At 43.3% G+C, this 21,579-nt stretch overlaps 2 protein-coding genes across 5 annotated transcripts in view; one reads left to right on the top strand and one right to left on the bottom strand.

The window, feature by feature from the left end:
* Positions 1-11,743, bottom strand: part of MTRES1 (mitochondrial transcription rescue factor 1) — a 53,874-nt gene extending 42,131 nt beyond the window's left edge. The window contains exon 1 of one of the 4 annotated variants that reach the window (XM_060237739.1): positions 11,617-11,743. Coding sequence is in view for 1 of the 4 variants with exons in the window: in XM_060237712.1 (XP_060093695.1) it covers positions 704-717 (14 nt within the window). In the remaining 3 variants the exon portion in view is untranslated. Of the gene's footprint in view, positions 1-703; positions 930-5,123; positions 5,205-10,986; positions 11,010-11,616 lie in introns of those variants that run through there. The other 3 variants (XM_060237747.1, XM_060237731.1, XM_060237712.1) reach the window with 3 other exon arrangements.
* Positions 11,744-11,809: 66 nt separating this feature from the next.
* On the top strand, positions 11,810-18,307 carry CD24 (CD24 molecule). The gene is made up of 2 exons (XM_060237760.1): positions 11,810-11,982; positions 16,790-18,307. The coding sequence occupies exons 1-2, from the start codon at positions 11,821-11,823 to the stop codon at positions 16,967-16,969; spliced, it is 342 nt and encodes a 113-aa protein (XP_060093743.1). The 5' UTR covers positions 11,810-11,820; the 3' UTR covers positions 16,970-18,307.
* Positions 18,308-21,579: the final 3,272 nt, after the last annotated feature.

Below are 21,579 nucleotides of genomic sequence, written 5' to 3'. Positions count from 1 at the left end.
AAGAAGAGGAGGAGGAGGAGGAAGAGGAAAAAGAAACAGAAGAAGAAGAAACTGGATTTATATCCGTCCCTTCACTCTGAATCTCAGAGTCTCAGAGTGGTCACAATCTCCTTTACCTTCCTCCCCCACAACAAACATCCTGTGAGGTGGGTGGGGCTGAGTGAGCTCTCACAGAAGCTGCCCTTTCAAGGACAACTCTTGCAAGTGCTATAGCTGACCCAAGGCCATTCCAGCAGCTGCAAGTGGAGGCGTGGGGAATCAAACCGGCTTCTCCCACATAAGAGTCCATGCACTTAACCATTACACCAAACTGGCTTAACCACCTAACCACTACACCAAACAGAAGCAAGACTAGTTGCCTAGCAGCACCTGTCTCGCAGTTCCCCAGAGGGCCAATCCTTGTCTGTCCTGGGGCCACCAATGTGTGGGGGAAGCAGAGTCAGCCAATGTCACACAATTAGTGCCAAAGGTTTGATAAGCCAAAGGTTGATGCGCTTCAGTCCCACCCAAGGAGGGAGCTCAGATTTGTCAAGACAAAAGGTGAATTATATAAAAGATAATCATATTGTCCAGTCCATCTTGGAAATACCAAACAGGTTTTGCAGTACTTGTTACAGGAACAAACTCTATTGGAAATACCAAACAGGTTTTGCAGTACTTGTTACAGGAACAAACTCTATTGTTGTAAGAGGGTTTAACTTACATAGAACTTTCCATCAGATAGAAAAAACTTCTTTACCGTGAGTGGGTGTTTTCTCATTCCTATCTCTTTCCTGCTTTCTCTTCTGTATCTGAGTAAGATAGCCAGCCTGTTAAATTTTTCTGGCCTTCCTGTTCCAACCTACTATGCACTAATATTATTGTTTGAGTGAGGCAGAGGAATGTATGTTACATAGCATCCTTCAGTGAGAAGTGATCCATCAGTGAATGCATATCTAGGCAGAAGTGCCATTATTTATTCATTTACAGCAGGGGTGGCCAACGGTAGCTCTCCAGATGTTTTTTGCTATCAGCCCCAGCCAGCATGGCCAATGGCTGGAGCTGATAGGAGTTGTAGGCAAAAACATCTGGAGAGCTACCGTTGGCCACCCCTGATCTACAGGAGTTTTTTTAAAAGCAAGAATGCACAGGAATGCATTCTGGCTGGCTTGGTGCCAGGGGTGTGGCCTAACATGCAAATGAATTCCTGCTGGGCTTTTTCTACAAAAAAACCCACCTGTTCATCTAGTACTTCAACCCTAATCTGAAATCTGTCCTCACATCAAATCTGCAATGCAGGACCTTAAAGTTTCCATTTTACCATTAGGAAATAGAGGATTTTTAGATGCCACAACAAGCTGTTCCTAGAATATAGATTTGAATTTTAAAATGGTTCTGGCTTTTCCACATTTCCAGAGAACAAACTCTGCAGCACTGTAGCATTATGTGTAAATTGTTAGGTGAGCCTTAGGGGAGAAATTACTCTAGCCATTAAGAAAAATTCCTGATTTTAAGTTTGAATCCTCCTTTAAAAAAACCAAACAAAACACCATTTCCATCCTGCCTGTTAGACTCAAAGTGTGGAATACTGCTACAGCCAAGTTGCAAGGATGTTAATGGGGGGGGGGGGGGGCAGAGTGCGTGCACACACCTGGAAGTCATGGTGACCTCTAGTGACTGATCCCTACTGGAGGGATGGAGGATATTCAGAGAGGTGGCTGAATAAAGCCTTCCCCTGTCCACCCAAGTGCTGGTATTCCTTTGAGGTCACCCATCCAAATACTAGCCAGGGCTGACCCTGCTTAGCTTCCAAAATCTGATGAGATCGGGCTTGCCTGAGCTATTCAGGTCAGGGCACAAGGATGTTAATTATTGTAATCCAATTAACAAAATTAAAACAGATTAGAATACACAGATTACAAATCTAAAAGCACTCAAGATTTAAAACACATGAATTAAAGCACACCAATCAACAAAACTCATAATCATATCACAGCTGAAACAATGTACCCTCTACTAGGATAAGGGTCCTTGGCCATGGAGGACTTTAAACATAATAAAGAAAATGCTTTTGATTCACATCCAACTCAACCAGCATTTTAAACTGGGCTTGGAAGAAAATAGGCAGCCAGAGCAGTTGATGAAGCACCAGCGTTCTGTGTTCCAAGCAGCTGACCAAGAAAGAAGTTATGCAGCTATATTTTGGATCAGCTGGAGCTTCTAGGACATCTTTGAAGGCAGTCCCACATACAGGATTCCAGTCTGGAGGTTGTGGTAGTATGTATCAGTTCAGTCAGCTCAGCAAGATCTTGAGCTAGATATAATTGAAAGAAGTGTCTTCTAGCAACAGCACTGAGCTGTTTATCCATTAACCAGGCTGGGTCCATGAGCACACCCAAGCCCTTAATTTGGTCTGATATGGAAAGCTTAACCCTGTTTGGTAAATTAACACCAGCCAAACATTCTGCCTTCCCAGCTAGCATCAATTTGATCTTGTCTGGATGAAGCTTCAGTTTTTACATCCTCAGCCACTTAATCATAGCTTCAAGACACTGGCTGAGGACCTTCACAGCTGCCTCTGGAGGCTTAGTCTAACTTGGTGTCATCAGCATATTGATGATAACTGACTCCAAAGTTTATGATTATCTCAAACAATGGTTTTAGATAGAGATTAAAGAACACTGGGGATTAAATAGACTCTTCAGTTACTGCACACATCAGGTGCCAAATAGCTGACCTGGCTCTACTACAGCAGCTTTTGGTTTACTTCAAGAAAGAAGCAGGAAAAACCAGTGAGAACAATCACTTTTATCCCAAACATGGGTTGAATCTGACCCACCAACATATTATGGTCAAATGGATCAAACGTCTCTGATAGATCTAGCATATTAGTAGTGATAGACTGCCCTTACAAAGTGCTGTTTCAGCCCCCAAATCCTGACTGAAAGCCAGACTGAAATGACCCAAGGGTGGATATTTCATTCAGAAAAGTCTGCAGTATGCCTACTTAGATAGGAGTAAATCCAATTGACCTGAGTGGACTTCTTCAGAATAAAAAAGCATGAGATCAGCTGCATGGCTGATAAAGAGTCACCATCAAATAAAGGCTCAACCGTAGTGGCAAATCTGAGAATTTTCATTGGTTGGATGTGGCCTACATAGGATTGGTTTGCACTGTCTCTGGCATAGGGTTGCCAAATCCAACCCCAGAAATATCTGGGGACTTTGGGGGTGGAGCCAGGAGACACTGGGGTGGAGTTAGGGGGAGGAAGGGAAACGGCGCCGGGGAGCGTGGCCAGCCGCCCCATCTCAGAGGAGCAGCCACGGCGAGCGGAGAAGAGGCGGCAGCGGCGCGGCGGCCTCGCCCGCTCCGCCTCTGGCGTGGAATCGGAGGGGGGGTGGAGGTGGGCCGGGGGCATGGTGAGCCACGAGTCCGGGTCCTAGAAGGGCCCGGATTCGCAGCTCGCCATGCTCCTGGCCTGCCTCTGCCCTCCCCTGGTTTTGCCTGCGCTGCTGCCGCCTCTTGGCTGCTCCTCCGAGATGGGCTCAGCCTGGGCCCATCTCGGAGGAGCAGCTGCAGTGGGCGGGGAGGGGGCAGCGGTGGCGCAGCGGCCTCGCCCGCTCCAGGATGGGGCGGCTCGCCATGCTCCCTGGTGCCGTTTCCCCCCTCCCCCGCTTCCGTTTTTTTGGGGGCACGGGGGAAGAGGGTGGAAATCCTGGGGTCCCCTGCCAGGGCGGGAGTGTTGGGAAGCCTACTCTGGCATGCCATTGGCTGATTCTGCTCTCTCCTGCCCACTGCCAGCCCCATCAGGCAAGAACCCCACCAGATCTTTGAACGAGATAGTTGTCTGCTGACAGGTTCTCCTGGGGGCTTACTGATCACTACAGCCTCTCCTAAGGGCCTGTTGTAGGAAGTCCAGGGCAGTCCGTCTTTCTCCTCCCCCCCCCAAACAATGCTACTGCAAAGTAAACAGTGAAACAAACAGTAAAACTATGAGAGACATGTTTATGAGACAAAACAGTAGCAGTTCCTTCTCTTCACCTGATACATAAGGAATGTTCATTCACAGCAGGGAGAAGCCAGTTCCACAGCAGCAATAAAACAGGCTGCCCCTTTCCATTTGCAAATCCTCTTCACACTTTCTATTCAAATCAGGCTACAGTGGGCTCATATGATAGAATGGACTCTGAGGGAGAGGGCTGTGGAAACTGATTGTAACTGGTCCAAAATCACCCAGACTTTTAGTCTAACTTGCCTCACGAGGTTGCTATTTATATCAAAGAGGGGAGAGGAGAATGATGTAAGCTGCATTGGTTCCCCACACAATGTGAAGACAGACTGTCCTTTTCCTATGTAGAGGCTACAGGGAGGGGGAAAGGCAATAACAGAAGGAGACAGGGTTGCCAACTTCAGATTAGGAAATTCCTGGAGATTTAAGGGGTGGAGCTTGGAGAGGGTGGAGTTTGAGGAGGGATAGGACCTCAGACTGGTACAATGCCATTTCCTACTGGGGAACCACTGGAGATCACTCAGATTTACACATGGGTGTTTGTAGAAAAAGCCCAGCAGGAACTAATTTGCATATTAGGCCACATCTCGTGATATCACTGTTGTTTCATATTTGTTTCATATTAGGCCACACCCCCTGATACCAAGCCAGCCGAAACTGCACTCCTGCTCAAAAAAGCCCTGGATTTACAACTGCTCTCTAGATGGCTGAGATTAGCTCCCCTTGAGGTAGCGGCGGGGGGGGGGGGGGAGTCAATGCCTTAACTTGGATGGGTGGGAAGACAGCAAGGATGGTGCGCACTTGCCCAGAGCCTCCTTTTAGAACCTGTTGTATTTTTCTTCACAATGAGCCTTACTCCTAGTATATGCATATTGGGTGAAACCACTGGTGAACTCAATGAGACTTACTCCAAAGTACATATAGGTTCAAGCTGGGAAACCTCTTCACAAAGATCAAAAGGGGAGTGGAGTTGACACAGAAACATACCAGACAGCTGACTCATGACAATGTCAACAACAAATCCACATTGCATTATTTATGAAATTAATGACACACACTGTTCCCTACATAGGATACGCTAACATATGAAGCAGCCCTAACATTTCTCCTCCTTCTGTCACGCAGTTACCATACCTGAGGAACTGCCAGTGATCTAAAGCCACAATCCTGTGTGTTGAGATAAATGAGGAAGTACTATCAAAGATAGAGGGATTTGTTTCTGAGTAGTATGCAGGGGATTGTGTTGTAAAAGAACAAAAGGACTGCTATGGGAAGACTGTAAAATATATTGGAACAAAGCTATTAAAACAACACCTTTCATTGGAATTAGAAGATCTTGAGGTGAAAAGTATGTGAAGACACATTCCTAAAATTGCCAGCTCTTTGGGGCGGGGAAAAGGGGGAGAGAGAGCCTGGCTACTTCCTGTGTGGTTAATGCAGCTTGAGCCTGAGTCTCCACAGCATAAAGAAAATTATTGTTGTCTCACATGCTAATACATGTATATAAAGCAGATGTTTAACTTACAGGAGGAGGAACCCTTAAAACAGCTGGCATCCCCACAGATTCTAGCCAGCAGATGCACAGCTGCACTGTGTTTAGAGTTGTTAACTGCATGGAAAATAAAAAGTCTGTCCTTTTAATAGAGGCTTAGTGACATGTTATCTACTAAGTGATGTTATATACCATGAAAAGCTTCTGTTGCCCAATTCCACATATTAAGGCTATAGAGACAGAACATTTTCTCCAGGCCTATTGGCAACCCTAAATCTCTTCCAGCTGTAACTGCTAACCATTTGTCAACAAAAGCTCAGTGTAATGATCTCCACATTTTATAAAAACAGATGCCAGCTGCTAATTCCATATTCATTTAAGCAGAATATGAAATATACAATAAATTTCTAGATACAGACACCTTCTGTTTAAGGTTTAATGTACAGAACTGGGGCTAGTTGAAGCTTACAGAGTTATACTAGACTTAGGGTTGCCAACAAGCTGGAGGAAAAAATACCCTTTCCCCTTTAATAGAGGTCAATACGTGGAAATTGGGTGGGTGAAGCTTCATATGGCATGGAGGTAAATAGCATCACCTGGTAAACACTGTTAAGGGGGCAGGGTATTCTTTGTTCAGCCTGTTGGCAACACTGCTATGACTGGGGAGGCCTCCTTCAGGGCAAACAGACAGGACTAAGGTGATGTATTTACATCAGTCTGTAAAAGGGATTTGCATGTGTGCAGCTCCAAGTTGCATAGAGCCCATGGGGGGAAAGGATTTCAATCATAGTCATTTTTTCCAAATTTGGAAGCACTGTTTTGCATTTAAAAGGGAAATGGGGATGTTTAAAAATATTTTCTCCCTTTAGAATGCTAACAGAAACTTGAGTAGCTCAGTTTTGATTAGCATATCCGAGTAGGGGTTGAAAGGCTGAATCCCCAGTTGCGCCCATGAGTGCCACTTGTGAAGATCCCTGGTCTTTTTTTCCCATGCCTTCCATAAAGCTTCATGCCTTTGCCATAAAGCTTGCTGAGTGACTTTGGACTGGGTTTTTTTGGGGTGGAGGGGAGGCAACTTGCCTCCAGAGTCAGAAAAAGAAGACTGCAGATTTATACCCCGCCCTTCTCTCTGAATCAGAGACTCAGAATGGCTTACAATCTCCTATATCTTCTCCCCCCACAACAGACACCCTGTGAGCTGGGTGGGGCTGAGAGGGCTCTCACAGCAGCTGCCCTTTTCAAGGACAACTCTTGCAATAGCTATGGTGAACACAAGGCCATTCCAGCAAGTGGAGGAGTGGGGAATTGTTAGAGTTTAGGCATACGATTAGCAGAGTAACGTGGAGAGAACCACAAATAACAGCCAGACACACGGTTTAGCTTAAGAATAAAAGTAGTTTACTAATGAGGAAAAGGTATGACTTGGATTTCTAGAAAACAAAGAAGGATTCAATATCCTATCTAGCTTCTAGACTACATCTCGACTCTCTCGAGTCCTAACTTCAAATGCATGGAGATCTAAGGACTTAACACAAAGGGCAATAAAACTGACCAAATGTTTTCCCCTAGACCACCACCCAAATATATGGATTAGCCTATTAGGGCTCTCCCTCAATGGTCACTATGCATATTGACACCTAGCCTTGGTGGGAAGTACGTGCAAACATTCTCATTGGCTCTACCTACTCACTGGCTAAACATCAGCATGCATATACAAACACTTAATTAACTCATGACAACAGGAAGTGAAATTGCATCAAAAACCCAACAGGAATCAAACCCGATTCTCCCAGATAACAGTCCACACACTTAATCACTACACCAAACTGGCTCCCCCACTGCCCCAAGCTCAGAAGGGGAGGGGCCATACAAAAATGTGATCCACAGATCCCCATGCCAGGCATAATGTATAAAATCAATACTAGAAAAGGTGCCACAGATAAAACTATGTGGGGAATTCAGGGCTCAGTGCTTGCTCCTATCACAATGGGCAATACCCAGAAATGATCACATGTTCTACTCAATCAATACATCTGTTATTAATTTGCCTACTTCCCCACCTTTTACTATATGAGTTTCCTTTTTTATGGAATGATAGCTAATAGTAACAGAGATTTTTGGACAGAAAAATCTGGAAAGCAATCTGTGGTAGTTGGTTCAGTCTGTGATTTACAATCCAAAGAATTCTTGCTGTCTTGTTCCTGCTTTTTTTGCTAAACCGTGCCCCAATATTATCACACAGTTTAGATCAGGAGATAGAATAGTGGGCTTGGGGAAGAGAGCAGCTGAGAGAACTATTACACAAAGAAGGAAATACTTCTTCACAAAATTAGTAATTAAACTGGGAATTCACCACTAGTGGACATAGCATAGGTGGCTTTAAAATGAGATTAGACAGGTTCATGTAGGATAGGTACATCAGTGGCTACTAACCACGGACTGTGGTCAGACTCCACGCTTGGTGAGATCTGGCTGTGCCTCCAGTTACAGTTTTTGTGTGTAATGGGATGTTTTGCAGACATCTCACCCTGAACCAGCTTCACCACATGCTCACCGATTGTTGCAGCATCCTTTTTCTGTTTGTTAGTCTTTCATGCATATGCATAAGCATGTATCTGAAACTCTGTTCCTTTTGACAGCTCCATAATCTTTCTACCAAGTACTGCAGCCTCCTTTACATTGCTTCTCTTCCTTGGAATACATGGAATACATGTAAGCAGTAAGCATCATGCAGCTTTACACAAGAGCAGACCCATCAACTTCAGTACATTTACCATTGTGTCATTCATGGAATGCTCTCCAACAGCAATCCTTTTTCTGATAACACAGTTTGCATGGGGGAAAGTGGGATGGGGAGTAGGGTTGCCAGCTACCTGCCAATATGGAGTCTAAAGGAACAAGATGTGTTGGGGGGGCACTGTCAATCAAAAACAACTCCCCCAGGGAGGTTCTTATCCTAACAGAGTGTTGGGTGCAGAAAGGTACAAGCACTGATTCAGAAACCTGGGGTGAAGATCTGCTTATGCTCACATCACTATCTGTTTGGGTTTTTTAAAATATCGGAATGGAAGGTTCACACTTTCCAACCGCCTTGAGTGCACAACAAGGGAATTTACACATCTGGAAATGCAGAGTGAAAGTGCTGACATCCGTAAAGACTGGACTTTCCCTTGTGCCTAAGAACTCTGATTCAAATGCAGGTCAGAACGGGGTGCCAACAACTGGGGAACAGGAGGCAAATGTCACTGCCTGATTGTACACTTTAAATGCCGAGGACACAGCAGTGACATTGAAAACTGCTTGTCTGACTACAGCCATGGAGACTGAAGGGAGCCTGCATATTCAGAGGCAGCAACCCTCTGAAACCTGGCACCAGGAAGCAACATCAGCCTCTGTGCTCAAACCATGCAATGACAAGCAGACAGATCTGGTAGTAGTTATGCAGTGGACTTGGAGGCCCCAGCTGCTCCTTCTGGTTGCCCCCCCCCAGTTGGAAAAACACCATGGTTATCCCAATTTCACCACATCAAGGCGAAGTGTTAAGTAGCATTAGAAGAAAAAGAGGCAGACTAAAATCATTAAGCCAAAACTTAAACAGGACAACATGACATTACTAAATTGTACAGAAATAAAGGATTAAATAAATTAAAGATAGATTAAATACACAAAAAATAAAGAATTAAACAGCAGGGTACAAAACAAAATAAAAACCAAACCATTAATAATCATAAACAGATATTATCACCTGATATCAGGCAAGCAAACTGGGGGAAAACAGTTCAGGGTAACAATTAGGGTGCCACAGTTGAAAAGGCCCTGTGATCCTTTTTTCACTGTTCTGTCTTAATGCCACTGAAAGTGTCACCTGTTGAATTTTTACCATTTACCACTGAGAGCCAGTTTGGTGTAGTGGTTAAGTGTGTGAACTCTAATCTGGAGAATCAGGTTTGATTCCCTATACCCAAGACATTCATATCGGTATCCTCTTGGAGACAAGCTGCCTCTTGCACCATGAGTATCCTCTGCTTGCTAGAGAGCACTGAAAGAGGTAAAATACAATGCCCATCTACAAGAAACCAAAGGGATTTCAAGCAGGACCACCCACAATGATCCAACATGAAAAAATATAGTATTTTCATTAGCCTCACAATGTATGTGAAGCTTTTCAGGTGACAATGCTACTATTGAAAGCTTCCAACAGAGGCCCTTTCCAACTTTGCTATCTGAGATCATTCCAGCTAGGGATGACAGAGACAAGCTTATCTAGCTATTGTATTTTTTAATACAAACAAACAAAACCCATTTTCCTCCCGGGGCAACAGAAACTTGGATCCTGAGCACTCCACTGAAAGACTAGGTTTGCCCTTTCTTAGGGGGAAGAACAGATTGTGTCAACCTGGAGAGCAGAAAAGGGTCAGATCTAATGAGAAGGCAACAAATTAACACTATTTGCAATTCTAAAGCAAAGAAGCCACTTGGCTCTTTTCCTACTCCTAAGCATGCTCCTACAGCATGATGAGGCAGAAGCTAAAACAGGCACTGCTAAAATGCGAGACCATACCTCTTTACTCTAGGACAGGTTAATACAGAAGGAATGCTAGTATTACTCAGACTCCTTCTTGTCTCAAACTGAGAACCACTAATGCCAGTTAGAATTCACACTGCCACCTTGAGGCACACACAGAAAGAGACCACCTTTTTATCTGCCTAACACCGAAGGGTACTGATCCCCCGCCCTTCAAAAATTGCAGGACAAACAGAAAGTCAAGAAGATTGGATTGTTCCCAGAACTGGGATGCAATGATGGAGAACACTCTGCTTATTCAGTTTCTACCAGATGTTGAGATTAAAGCACTGAACGTCTGCTGTGAAAAGGTGCTCATTAACCAAAAGGATGATAAAAATGTGTTACAGAATAATTAGTGTTAAACTTGAATATGAATTCTTGAGAGGTTCACCTTAAAGGATCCCATGTTCATTCTTTCCCCACCTATTTGGAACAGTGTCTTTTAAACAGATAAAAATTCACCAGATGAAGTTTTCCTTGTCATGGAGGGAAAAGGCTATATGCCAGATTTCTTACTGTTATGCCGCTAGAAAAAAAACACTGGAAGTTAAAGCAAAGCCACCAAAGATACTTCCAAATATCAAAATCCAGTTTCTTATCAAGATACCATGAGGAAGACTACCCAGTCCTCTGCAATGAATTAGACTCTTGCTGGGCTGGGGGGCGGGGCCTGTATACACAATCATTTTAGAAGGGGGCATAAAAATGGCAAGGATATTTCCAACGATTACTGGAAGAACTAGAACTATTACAACATCCACGAGAGCATTTTCTAGGCCCAAAGTAGTCATGAAAACAAAGCTAACCAGAGGACAGGCTCAGTTCTGACTCAGTGGAAGGGTCTCTGCTTTGCATACAGATAGTCCCAGGTTCAATCCTCAGCATCTCCAATTAACACGCCCCCTCCCTGCCTGAGGCCCTGAGTAGATGATACTGACCTTGATGAACCAATGATCGGATCCAGTATAAGAAAGCTTCATGTGTAAACATGAGTTTGTGTGTTCCTTCAAGCCAAAATATTTCCACCACTGGTGCTTGATTTCTAAAATGGATGCCAAGACTTCAGTTGTTTGGAAAGCCTTAAAGAACCAGCCCATGCAACATAGATGCATAGAGAGTAATACATAGATGTATGGGGACTTATGAAGGCAACGCACTCTGCACATGATCAAAGACCCTTGCTATTTTTTGGATTGTTTTCTGTGTTGCATGACTGAATTCTAATAATTGGTGCTAGTTTTAGTGGGTGGACTTTAACTCCCTGAATCAACTTCCTTGATAGCTTTCCAGGTGTTCTTTGAGTGGGGAGGGAGAACAATCGGTGCTCTAACTAACAGTAGTACTTAGGGACTATTATCTTGAATTGAGGGATTAATTTGAGACAGGGTTTAACAAGCACCCAAAATATCAGTGATCCAGCTTGGAAAAATCTGATTTAGCAAAAAGCACCTCTGAGGAGCAGGCGTGTAGAGTTCTTTCTTTCTCCCTACTAAATAATTACCGCCCAGCAGCACTACAGATCTGGAATAAGACAAAACAGTCCAGATTTACAGAGTCGGCCCTGATACCTCTCACTGAGAAATATTTTCCTCTCCAGCCGAACGCCTTTCCCACACCTATCTGATCTTGCCAAACGGAGCTGAAGGCGGCGGGCCCAGAAGGGCTGAGAGAAGCCGGCAGGGGTTAACAGCAAAGAGAGGCGGGGGTAACCGATGCGATGGGTGGGGAAGAGGCAGCCGGGGTCTCCGGGCCGCCCCGCCCCGCCCCTCGGCATGCTCATAAAAGCCCCGCACAGCTTCCTCCCCAGCGCATCGCAGGAGCAGTTTCGGAGGGTAACGGGGAACGCTGCTGTAGGACGATCCGAGATGGGGACGGCGCTGGCTGCGCGGCTCGGCCTGGGGCTCTTGCTTCTGGCGCTTCTCTTGCCCACTCAGGTGAGCCTTGGAAGCGCGGAGCTGGGTAGGCTTAGGGGGGAGCCGTAACTTCGAAGCGAGCCCCCAGTGATCCTACGTTGCCGTCTCTTCCCGTGAGGGTTGTTAGTGGCTGTCTGCAGCGCGTGCAGTCAGCGTCTGGGCAGCCGTTTCTCTCGGGACCAGCAGCTTGTGGGGATTCCAGCCGCTTCAGGATACTTTCCTGGACTCGCTTTATCTTTTCTGCGGCGCGAATTGGTGGCGTCGAAACGGGCTAGTTTGGATTCCCGGGGAAAGGTGCAGGTGATTTGAAAGCGGTCCCTCGCGCCCCTCAAAAGCGCTTGAGCACGCGCGCGCACCCCACCACCTTAATGGCCGGGGACGATTTTTACTCTTCCTGACTTTTGCATCCTTTGTCTGAGGAGAATGGCTGGTTTTCCTCTCCGAGTGTGCTTTGAATGAGTGTAGCACCGGAGTTTAAAGCGGACTGCCAGCTCTTTTTGCTTTGGAGTAGGGGTGGCCAAACAGTGGCATGTGGCTTTCACACATACTGTGTGGCTCTTGAAGCCCCCACCACCCCATCGGCTGGCTTGGAGAAGGCATTTTAAATCACTTCTCCGAGCCAAGCCAGCCAGTGGTTTGGAGACTGCATTTAAAGTTAAAGTTGCTTTCTTTTCACCTCGCACCATGCTCCATCAGATTTGCTGCCTTCCTTGCTTCCTGTCTTACAGCTCTCAAACATCTGACATTTATTCTATGTGGCTCTTATGTTAAGCAAGCTTGGCCACCCCTTCTCTAGAGTAAAGCCAAAGCTGCACAACCACTGGTCGTGCCGACGCTTAAGCACGCGGGCCGCGCAAAGCACTTGATACCAGAATAAAGATGGCTAACTTCCATCTCTGAGAGTTTTGGGGGAGCTCAAAGCCAGCCGCGTCTCCAGCAATTCGACTCGGACAAAATAAAAGAGCAGCTGGCTGGGTGGAGTGGGTAACAGAAGTAATAATCAGCCCCCTCATTCCTTCTTACACGTTGGGTAGTTTTCAAAATCAGTGTCCAGTGAGGTAGGAGTTCAGTGGAGAATGAAGAGTGAGGCTAGCTTTTCAGCATATACTCTTCAGGGTGCTGCTCTTCGTGGCTTTTTTACACAAGCTGAAAACAGAGCTGGTTCTGTGTATGCCCCCTGTACCCAAGACGTTCATATCGCTGCTTTGGAGGCAAGCTGCCTTTTGCACCAGGAGTACTTGCTGGAGAGTTGCCTTTTGCACTACTAGTGCTTGCTAGAGAGCACTGGAAGAGGTAAAATGCAATGTCCATCTGCAGCAGACCTTGGCTATATAGCCCCAAAGGGGTTTGAAGCAGGAACCTGAGGAGTCTTTCAGAGGCATTGGTATGCTCAGCACAGCCCCCTTCAGTACACTCCCCCCCACAATGAATTTTGAAAGCCTCTTTGTTTCAAATTCAAGCCAGTCAAGTTTCACAGGACTTGTCTTTTTTTTTCTTTAGAAATGTAGCTATTAGCTTGTCAGAGAAATAATATGGCTTTAAAAAACCCTCTAAAGTGCATTTATGTTCTAGTATCTGTAACAAGCATATGCTATCGAAATTGGATGAGTCATATTTTTCCCTTCCCTTCCCCTCCCCTCGCTATTTTGGCATTAAGAGGGATGTGATAATATGGAAATCAAAGGAGACAGCTTGCTGTAGAGTCTCAGGTCTGGTTTGGAGGAACAACAGGTAAACGGGAGCAGAATCATAGAGTTGGTACCTCCAGGGTCATCTAGTCCAACCCCATGCACAATGCAGGAAATTCACAAATACTTCTGCCCCAACACCCAGTGACATCTGGTTCACACCCAAAAGATAACAAAACAAAAAAAACCCTCCAGAACCAATAGGCCACTCAGAATAGGGGTTTTAAATGATTAATATATTATGAGATTGGGATAGTCTACCCTATCTTAGAGGTAACTAAATATCTAAGTTTTTAAAAATAAAACTTCTCAGTGGAAAAAAGTCTGAAGGGTGTAGGGCAGCAAATGAGAGTCAAGGGAAGTAGCAGCTGGTCTTGGAGTGCAGGATTTTTCTCTTATGCCACGCATCCTTCCCACAGAAGAATTTGTCAAAATCATTAGCCTAACAGATGTTATAGAGGATATGCTGCCTTTTGCACAATGAGTACCCTCTGCTTGTTCCTCTGTAATGGTGAAATGTGAAACCCTTCTTATGCTCAGCAAAACAACCTTAAACAAGATTCTTGTGTTGTCTTTTAAAGATTTTTATTACAGTGTAAGCTTCTTGTGGACCTGCTTCCGTGGACAGAGTGAGGAATGCTTGCATTTAAAGAGGTTGCTGTAACCTTGTGCAGGATTCCCAGAACCCCTTCAGATCCTCTGCTCTTTGGGGAAGGACTGCTGCTATCTGAGAGGGTTAACTCTCAGTGGCCCCTGACTCTTCTAGGGCTGTCAGCCCTATGTCTCAGCTGCCAATGTGTGACTAATGGAAGAAGTCCCTTCTCTGCCCAAGAGGAAGAACCACACCTAGCAGAGCAATTGCTTCCCCCTGCTTAACTTTCCCCATATGTGAAGTAGTGTGAATTGAGCACCTGTGGAATAAGATTAATCTACAGAGAGTGTTGGGTGAGGGAAAATATTCTTTTAAAACATTTGTTTTAGGCATACATTGACAAATGAGGAGCATTTGGGAAGGGAAATACTGAACTTGGAGACAAAAATGTAAGTTTGGTTAGCTCAAAACAGTAAGGCTTTCTGGTCTTCAGTGCCTGCCTTATAGGTGGGCCAAGCATGCCAAGATTTGCAGCTGAAAGAACATTCTTGCAAGCTGATATCAGGAACCCTGAGGGCTAGAGATGTGGACGGCAACAAGCTAGTCAAGTCCCATTGAAAAGGAATGTGAACTGCCTTAACTGTAGAACTCGTTTCAAATATTCAATAACAGATATTATCTTAGGAGTTGCAGCCTGAGGCTAGAAAGATATCTGCGGTTACTTGATTTGCTCTTATCCTAGATGCATTAGTTTGGATTCAGAGTTCAAGTTCAGTAGCACCTTTTAAGATCAACAAAGTTTTATTCAGAATGTAAGCTTTCGTATGCATGCCCACTTCATCAGACAAGTTTCACTGGAAGTAGTGGAGTGTCTAGGTATGGGGTGAATGGGGATGAAATTGGTTTGCATTTGTGCCAATATGTAGGAAGAATATGAAGCCTACCTGTACAGTTTATTTCACTGTGGACCCTAGCAGAAAACATCACTTTCAAACTGAATCTTGTCCATTAAAAATTCCACCCAGTAGCTAGACTACCAAAAGCTTCTCAAACAGCTGCCAAGTCTCATATTTGATTCTGATATAGTTTTCTAGGGTAAAAGTCTGCAAACGGACTGAAACTTTACATAAACTATTACTCCATAAATGTAACTTTAACAGATTCTCAACTAAACTGTGCTGAGTTGGGGGTGGGGAAATAGTAGGGGAATGGTATCTGGGTACAATTTAAAAGTTCTCTGTGTTCCTTATGTCTAATCCTACCTGGTTTGTGACTCAAAAGAATTCTAAAATATGTATCAGGCTGGAGATGGGTAACACTTCTCCAATATCTAGTGATCTGAAAAAAGATCTCTGCTTCTGTTGTACGTGCTCATCCATATTATGTCACTGTTTGATTGTTTTCAAAAGCCTGTAAAACCTGTTCTACAAAAAGTGATAAGACAAGAGCCCTGTGTGCATGCCCTGGGAGCAAAATCTCTCTGCTTCTAACGTTTGTCTTGTTATGAAGCATCTTGCTGTACTAAGATAGGGGGGGAAAAGAACAGAATCTGCTCATAACCGTGTTTTCAACTTAATGGCCGTTCTGTTCACATATCAGAAGATTATCTCCTAAGGCAGGCTTTCAGCAACTTTATCTTTTTTTATATTAAAATAAGATAAAGTAGGCCCATTGTCTAATCAAAGGACAAAGAAGTTGTACCTGGTTGAGTAAAGCCAAATGCTTTGCTGGAACATTGTAATTGCTACCTGTTAGTTACTTGGGCTCAGTAAAATGAGGCTAAGAATTAACTACAGATCAGCTATGGATACCGGCTTCCAAATGGAGCCTGGAGATCTCTTGCTTTTATGATTGATAAGCTGCCCTAGAAAAAATGGCTGACTTGAAGGGTGGACTTTATTGCATTGTACCATGCTGAGGCCCCTCCCCTCTCCCAGCTTCACCCCCAAAGTCTCCAGGTATTTTTCCAACACAGACCTGGCAACCCTAAGATCAACTCATGAATATTTGTTCATTACTTTGGGTGTCACCAAAGCAGTGTTAACACAGGAATCCAGTAGCATCTTGTTTCAGCATGACATTTTGTGAGTCAGCGTTTACTTCAGCACAGTTCAAAAAGCATAACTTAACTTGCAGTCTACATAGTTCTCAACGCATACTAAAGGTGCTGGAGGATCTCTGTTTAACCCATGGAGGAAAGAGCTGATAATTAGTTAGGAAACCTTACTACATGCACAAAAGAGTAACTTCTTATAGTTTTTCTGGTGCTCCTGGAGAAGTTGCCTGAACCATATTTGGTCTTGTCCCTTGAATTCTCTGCTCTGTTTTCCCTGCCAAGTTACGGACTTGGGAACAGATCTTATTGAAGAGGCATTAGGGCATGTAGATAGTAGGAAAACTGTCCCTGTGAGCTGATGAAATAAAGATGGACACAAATAACGGTGGGTAGTACAATGTGCTTGAAGTCCTTATAGAGAGGTGTATAGTTAAGTAGCAAAGCATTGCAATAATTGTGGTTTCACAGTCTTTCTCTTTCATGCATATTTAGACAGGTGGTGAGAATTCAACTGCTGCAACTCCCTTGCTCAGCAATTCAAGTTCAACTTCTTCTGTGCCATTGAGCACACTGAACAATACCAATACCAACACTACCAAGGGACATGGAAATGCCCTTCAATCAACTGCTGGCCTCCTCATTTTTTCGCTTTCTCTTCTATATATTTGCTAAGAGGCTCTGACTGGAAAACTCTTGCTATTCCCAACCCAGTTCCCTTTTTCATCTAAGATGGCTAGACTTTCAGAACCCAGCATGAGAAAAGAACCACAGAATGCCTATCCCAGTACACTGCAGTTGATGCTCTGGTCCAGTCACTGGTACCAATCCAATCTACAAAGTTTCTGATCTGCGGCCATCTTCCCTGAAAACAATTTGACAACTGAGAGCCAGAAGGTAATTAATCAACGTAAGTCTTCAACAGCTGGAACTGAAAATATGAAACGAGAAGTACAGCTTGACTAGCCATGGATAATACTTCCTCTGTGAAAAATGCTAGATGATACATAGTTCAGGATGCTATGCAAAATAAGGACTCTAATTTGAAAATGAAGTAAAGCCTCTAAGCTTATAAAACCACTAGAAGATACGACAGCTGACGTGATCTCTGATTCTATATTGAAGGATGTACCCAGCAGTAACCGAGTTCCATCCAATGGCTCACTATGGTGGAATTGCCAGGACGCTTCAGTTCCAACAGATTTTTGTTTTAAGCCTCTGTTTAATGTGTGGCTGTTCTAGCTGAGCCTATGTAGTTTGTTGGCAGACTTATTTTATTTACTGTGGTATTTCAGATTTCCATTTTATTAAAGCTGTTATCAATGAAACAATGTGCCAGCAAAACAAGGTGTTGAAAGACCTCCCAAGAGTTTATATAAAATGTTAGCAAGGAACCTCCACTAAAGCTTGAGAACAGGTGTTCATTTTTCCTTTCTTCCTGGCAACTTACTTGCAAAATCTGAGTAATTTAAGATGTCAGTTTTAATTTGATGCAGTTTGTAAAATCTCATACATAATCGTTCATCTTGATTTTTTTGATACTGTGTTGTGACAGGGAACTGAAGAAAATCTCTCTGTCAGACTGAGGGGACTAAATCTGAAATCAAGAGTCTTAAATGCTTATCTAATTAAATTGACTGACACAAACTTCCCACAATTTGTTTCTAGATGAATGTCTAAAGCTGGCATTATGATGAAGGTTCAAATACACAGATCTTCTGAAAATTAAAGATTTGTTGACACGATGATGGGTATATCTTGTCCATACAAAGTCTTGTTGGATTACTATGTGTTAACTGCTTTAAACAGAATCTGTCTTCTGATTTGTCAGCCACTCAAACTTAACCCAAGCATTGTGAAATATCTGTATGGCAAAACTTGATAGAATATTATGGGAAGTACGTGTGCACTTTGTATTCCAGTGCACTGTTTGATTTTTTTTTTGTGTGTGGCAATGTAGCCATGCTTTGAGTTCAACTGGACAAATTGTAAATAATAAAAAACTGATATAAAGATTGTGTAGCTGAGCTTCTTTTCCAGTCTGTTCTTCAAGATTTTTTTTGCCAAATGTAAACCAGAACGTGTACAAAGAAAGTCAGTGCTTGTACTTAAGAGTTGGACAGAAAAGGAATCCAAGTAGCTTTTTCTGGTTGTGGCTGTAACTGTGATCTTCCACTTAGGGGTGATGACTGGGTTTTGGGTTGGGGTGGGGGGGCCACCAAGGAAGTCCAGGGTTGCAGTGCAGAGGGAGGAAGTGGCAAACCCTTGCTGTTTTTCTCTTGCCTTGAAAATCCTATTGAGGGTGGGTGGGTGCCATATGTCAGCTGTGATTTCACAGTGCTTTCCACCACCATAAATACGGTGTTTAAGGGTTCAGTATGACCGGAGAATGGGTTATATTTTGTGAAAACTGAGATTTGCACCTCTATGGCTTTTAATATTAAAGATATAAGTAATTTATCTGTTCTAGCCCTTGGCTTGGAAAAATAATCCGGTAAACTGGGAAGAATGTATTTTAATCACAGGACAATGGAATCGCTGAAGAAATGAGAATGCCAGGGAGAACAAGACAGTAGAATTGGTAGGGCCTACACATTTAATATTTACTTCTATGTTAAGTAGAATAACTAGCACTGTCTCACTACAAATGTGCCGTGTGATTTTACAGGTTTTTATACTGGAGCTTATCTGTTTATTAAAGCGTAATAATTGTGTCTGAGCGATGGCATTGCAGCACTTTGATAACACTGATGAATCAAAAAAATCAAACCTTTCAGTAATCATTCTTCAAACTAAAAGATCTCTGATCATAAGCAAAATGTTACATTCTGTAAATTGGTGAAGACAGCCAGAAAAGCACCTGCTGCTTGTGAAGCCGCTAGTTTAAGTCTCTGTGTGTGTGAGACACACACACACACACAGATTATGCCTTTAATTGATTGATGGGGGTCTGAACTGGCAGTGCTTGACCACGGAAAAGATCCTGGGGTCTCAGTGAAAACATCTCAGTACTAAGCAGGCATTAAAATGATAAAAGCAATGCAATTGCCTATTAGGAAAGGATGAAAATGAAACAACCAGCAGTGTAAACTATGATGTGACTTCTGTGTACAGTTCTGGTTGTCCCATCAAAGAAGGGATACTATAGAGCTGGAAAAGTTCAGAAAAGGCGGTGGGAACACTTCTCCTGCAAGGAAAGAGTTTGGGGCTTTTCTATTTAGAAAAGGGAGACTGTGCTAAAAGTTTATAAAACTGCATAGTATGGAACAAGAGGACTTAAATGCTACAATTCACGACTGCTCAATGAAAATGATTCAGACAAAAGAAAATATTTCTTCACATATCACAAAAAAGCTGATTTGTGGAAGTTGCTGCCATGGAATGGTGATCGTCAACACCCCCCCCCTTTTGCCTTTAAGTCACAGCCAATGAATGGCAACCTTGTGGGGTTTTCAAGGTGAGTGATGTTCAGAAGTGGTTTGCCGTTGCCTGCCTCCATGTCATGATCCTAGTATGGCTTAGTGGTCTCCCTTCAAATACTAGTCAAGGCCAACCCTGCTTTAGCTTCTGAGATCAGGTTAGCCTGTTAACTTCAAAACGGTTGAAGCAAATTCCTGGAGAGCCTTCAACTGCTAATAACAATGATGGCTGAATGGGAGCAAGATATTCAATGACAGGATCCTGCTTAATGCCAGTTGATGGGCAGCAGCAATCCAGAAGGTTTTGTTCCTGTGCACCAGCTGTAGGATGCCTGGCCAGCAACGATGGGAAATGGGAGATGTTCTGAGCCACCAGTGGTAGTCTTATTTTAGGAACCGTAAGAAAACAAAACAAAAACAATCTCCCTATTTATTAGGGAACAGCTATGATTAAGGCCATGAATCTTAAATACCCATGATGAAATTGCTTTCCATTTCTCCAAAAATAAAGAATGTCTACTGTCCAGAAATTACTATCAAAACATTTGGAATGAAGGGATTTATCACAAGAAATAAAGCAAAGATTCTTAAGTGTTTTATTTGCTTTTGGCCTCAAGAATAAGTCCCATAAGGTGGCTGGTAATAAAGTGCAATCAAAATACAATTTAAAGCAATTGGTTATTGAAAACACCAGCAGCATAAACCAGCCTTTTGAAGTATCACAGCTGACCCACTGAGGTCTTCCTGGAACAAGATATAACAGCATCAGACTTTGCAACCAGGTCTCTCTACTTTAATTTCAAGGTTTCTAAATTTACAGAGAGAATGGTTCTAAAGAGGACTCCTGAAAACTATGTTTTAGTAATTTGAGCAGACTTTCCCAGCCTTGATTCCCTCCCCCCAAAGCATTTTCTCATGAGAGTTGTCTTGACTCTTGCCTATAGCCCCATTGATTCTAAGCACTCTGTTTGCATATATTTATTGAAGTCACCTCACTCCACAGTTCAGGTTACATAAAGTCCTTTAGTAAGCTTGACAATGGAACGTTTGTGTTCCAAGAGCTACTGCATGTATTTAAAAATGCATACTTTAAAGTCATTTTTGCCAGTGTCTGCATTTTGCTTCCTTTCAGACTTCTAAGTATTCAGACTTCTATATATAACTGAAATAGTTCCTGAAATAAACAGCATTCTGTAACTGAGCTGGGATGGGAACAATTGTCAGTCTTTCTCTTTGAAGAAGTGTACGCGCACGTGAAGGCTTATACCTTGAATAAAATGTTAGTCTTAAAGGTGCCATTGGACTCAAACCTTGATTGGCTGCTTCAGACCAACACAGTACTCACCTGGATCTCTCTTTGCCAGGCAAGGTAATGTTGAATAGGACCTCTTTCTTATGCACATTGCTTTTATAAATTTGCCATTTATTTGATTCACTTTACATCTGCCTGCTACAATTCAGTATTGTACAGAAGGTAGTTATTTAAATCTCCCATTTTGTTTCCCATAACTGAAACATAGCATTAAGTAGGTAATGCTTTCAGCCCCTTACTAGTTGTATTTTGAAGCCTTGAGAAGTAATTGGAACTCCAATTCACTTATCAGTGTCTGATTAGCCAAGTGAAACCCTCAGCTTCCTGCTCATGAATGCATAATTTGTCTGGTTTAGTCTTCATCAACAGGCTCTTAACGAATGACTGGAGACTGCAAAGGAAATATGATTGATTCTATATAACTCAGCCAATTTTCTAAGCATTTAATTCCTACACAAATGACAATTTGAGTCCTTTAGAGACCAGTAATAACACTGTTGCATCATTCATGCAGCATATAAATGAATATATATATAAAATGTTAATATTTCTTG

Source organism: Heteronotia binoei, chromosome 1, assembly GCF_032191835.1.
Source record: "Heteronotia binoei isolate CCM8104 ecotype False Entrance Well chromosome 1, APGP_CSIRO_Hbin_v1, whole genome shotgun sequence".
In the NCBI taxonomy this organism is placed as follows: domain Eukaryota; kingdom Metazoa; phylum Chordata; class Lepidosauria; order Squamata; family Gekkonidae; genus Heteronotia; species Heteronotia binoei.
Note: the sequence above shows the minus strand (reverse complement) of the source record. Positions and strands in the feature narration are given on the sequence as shown.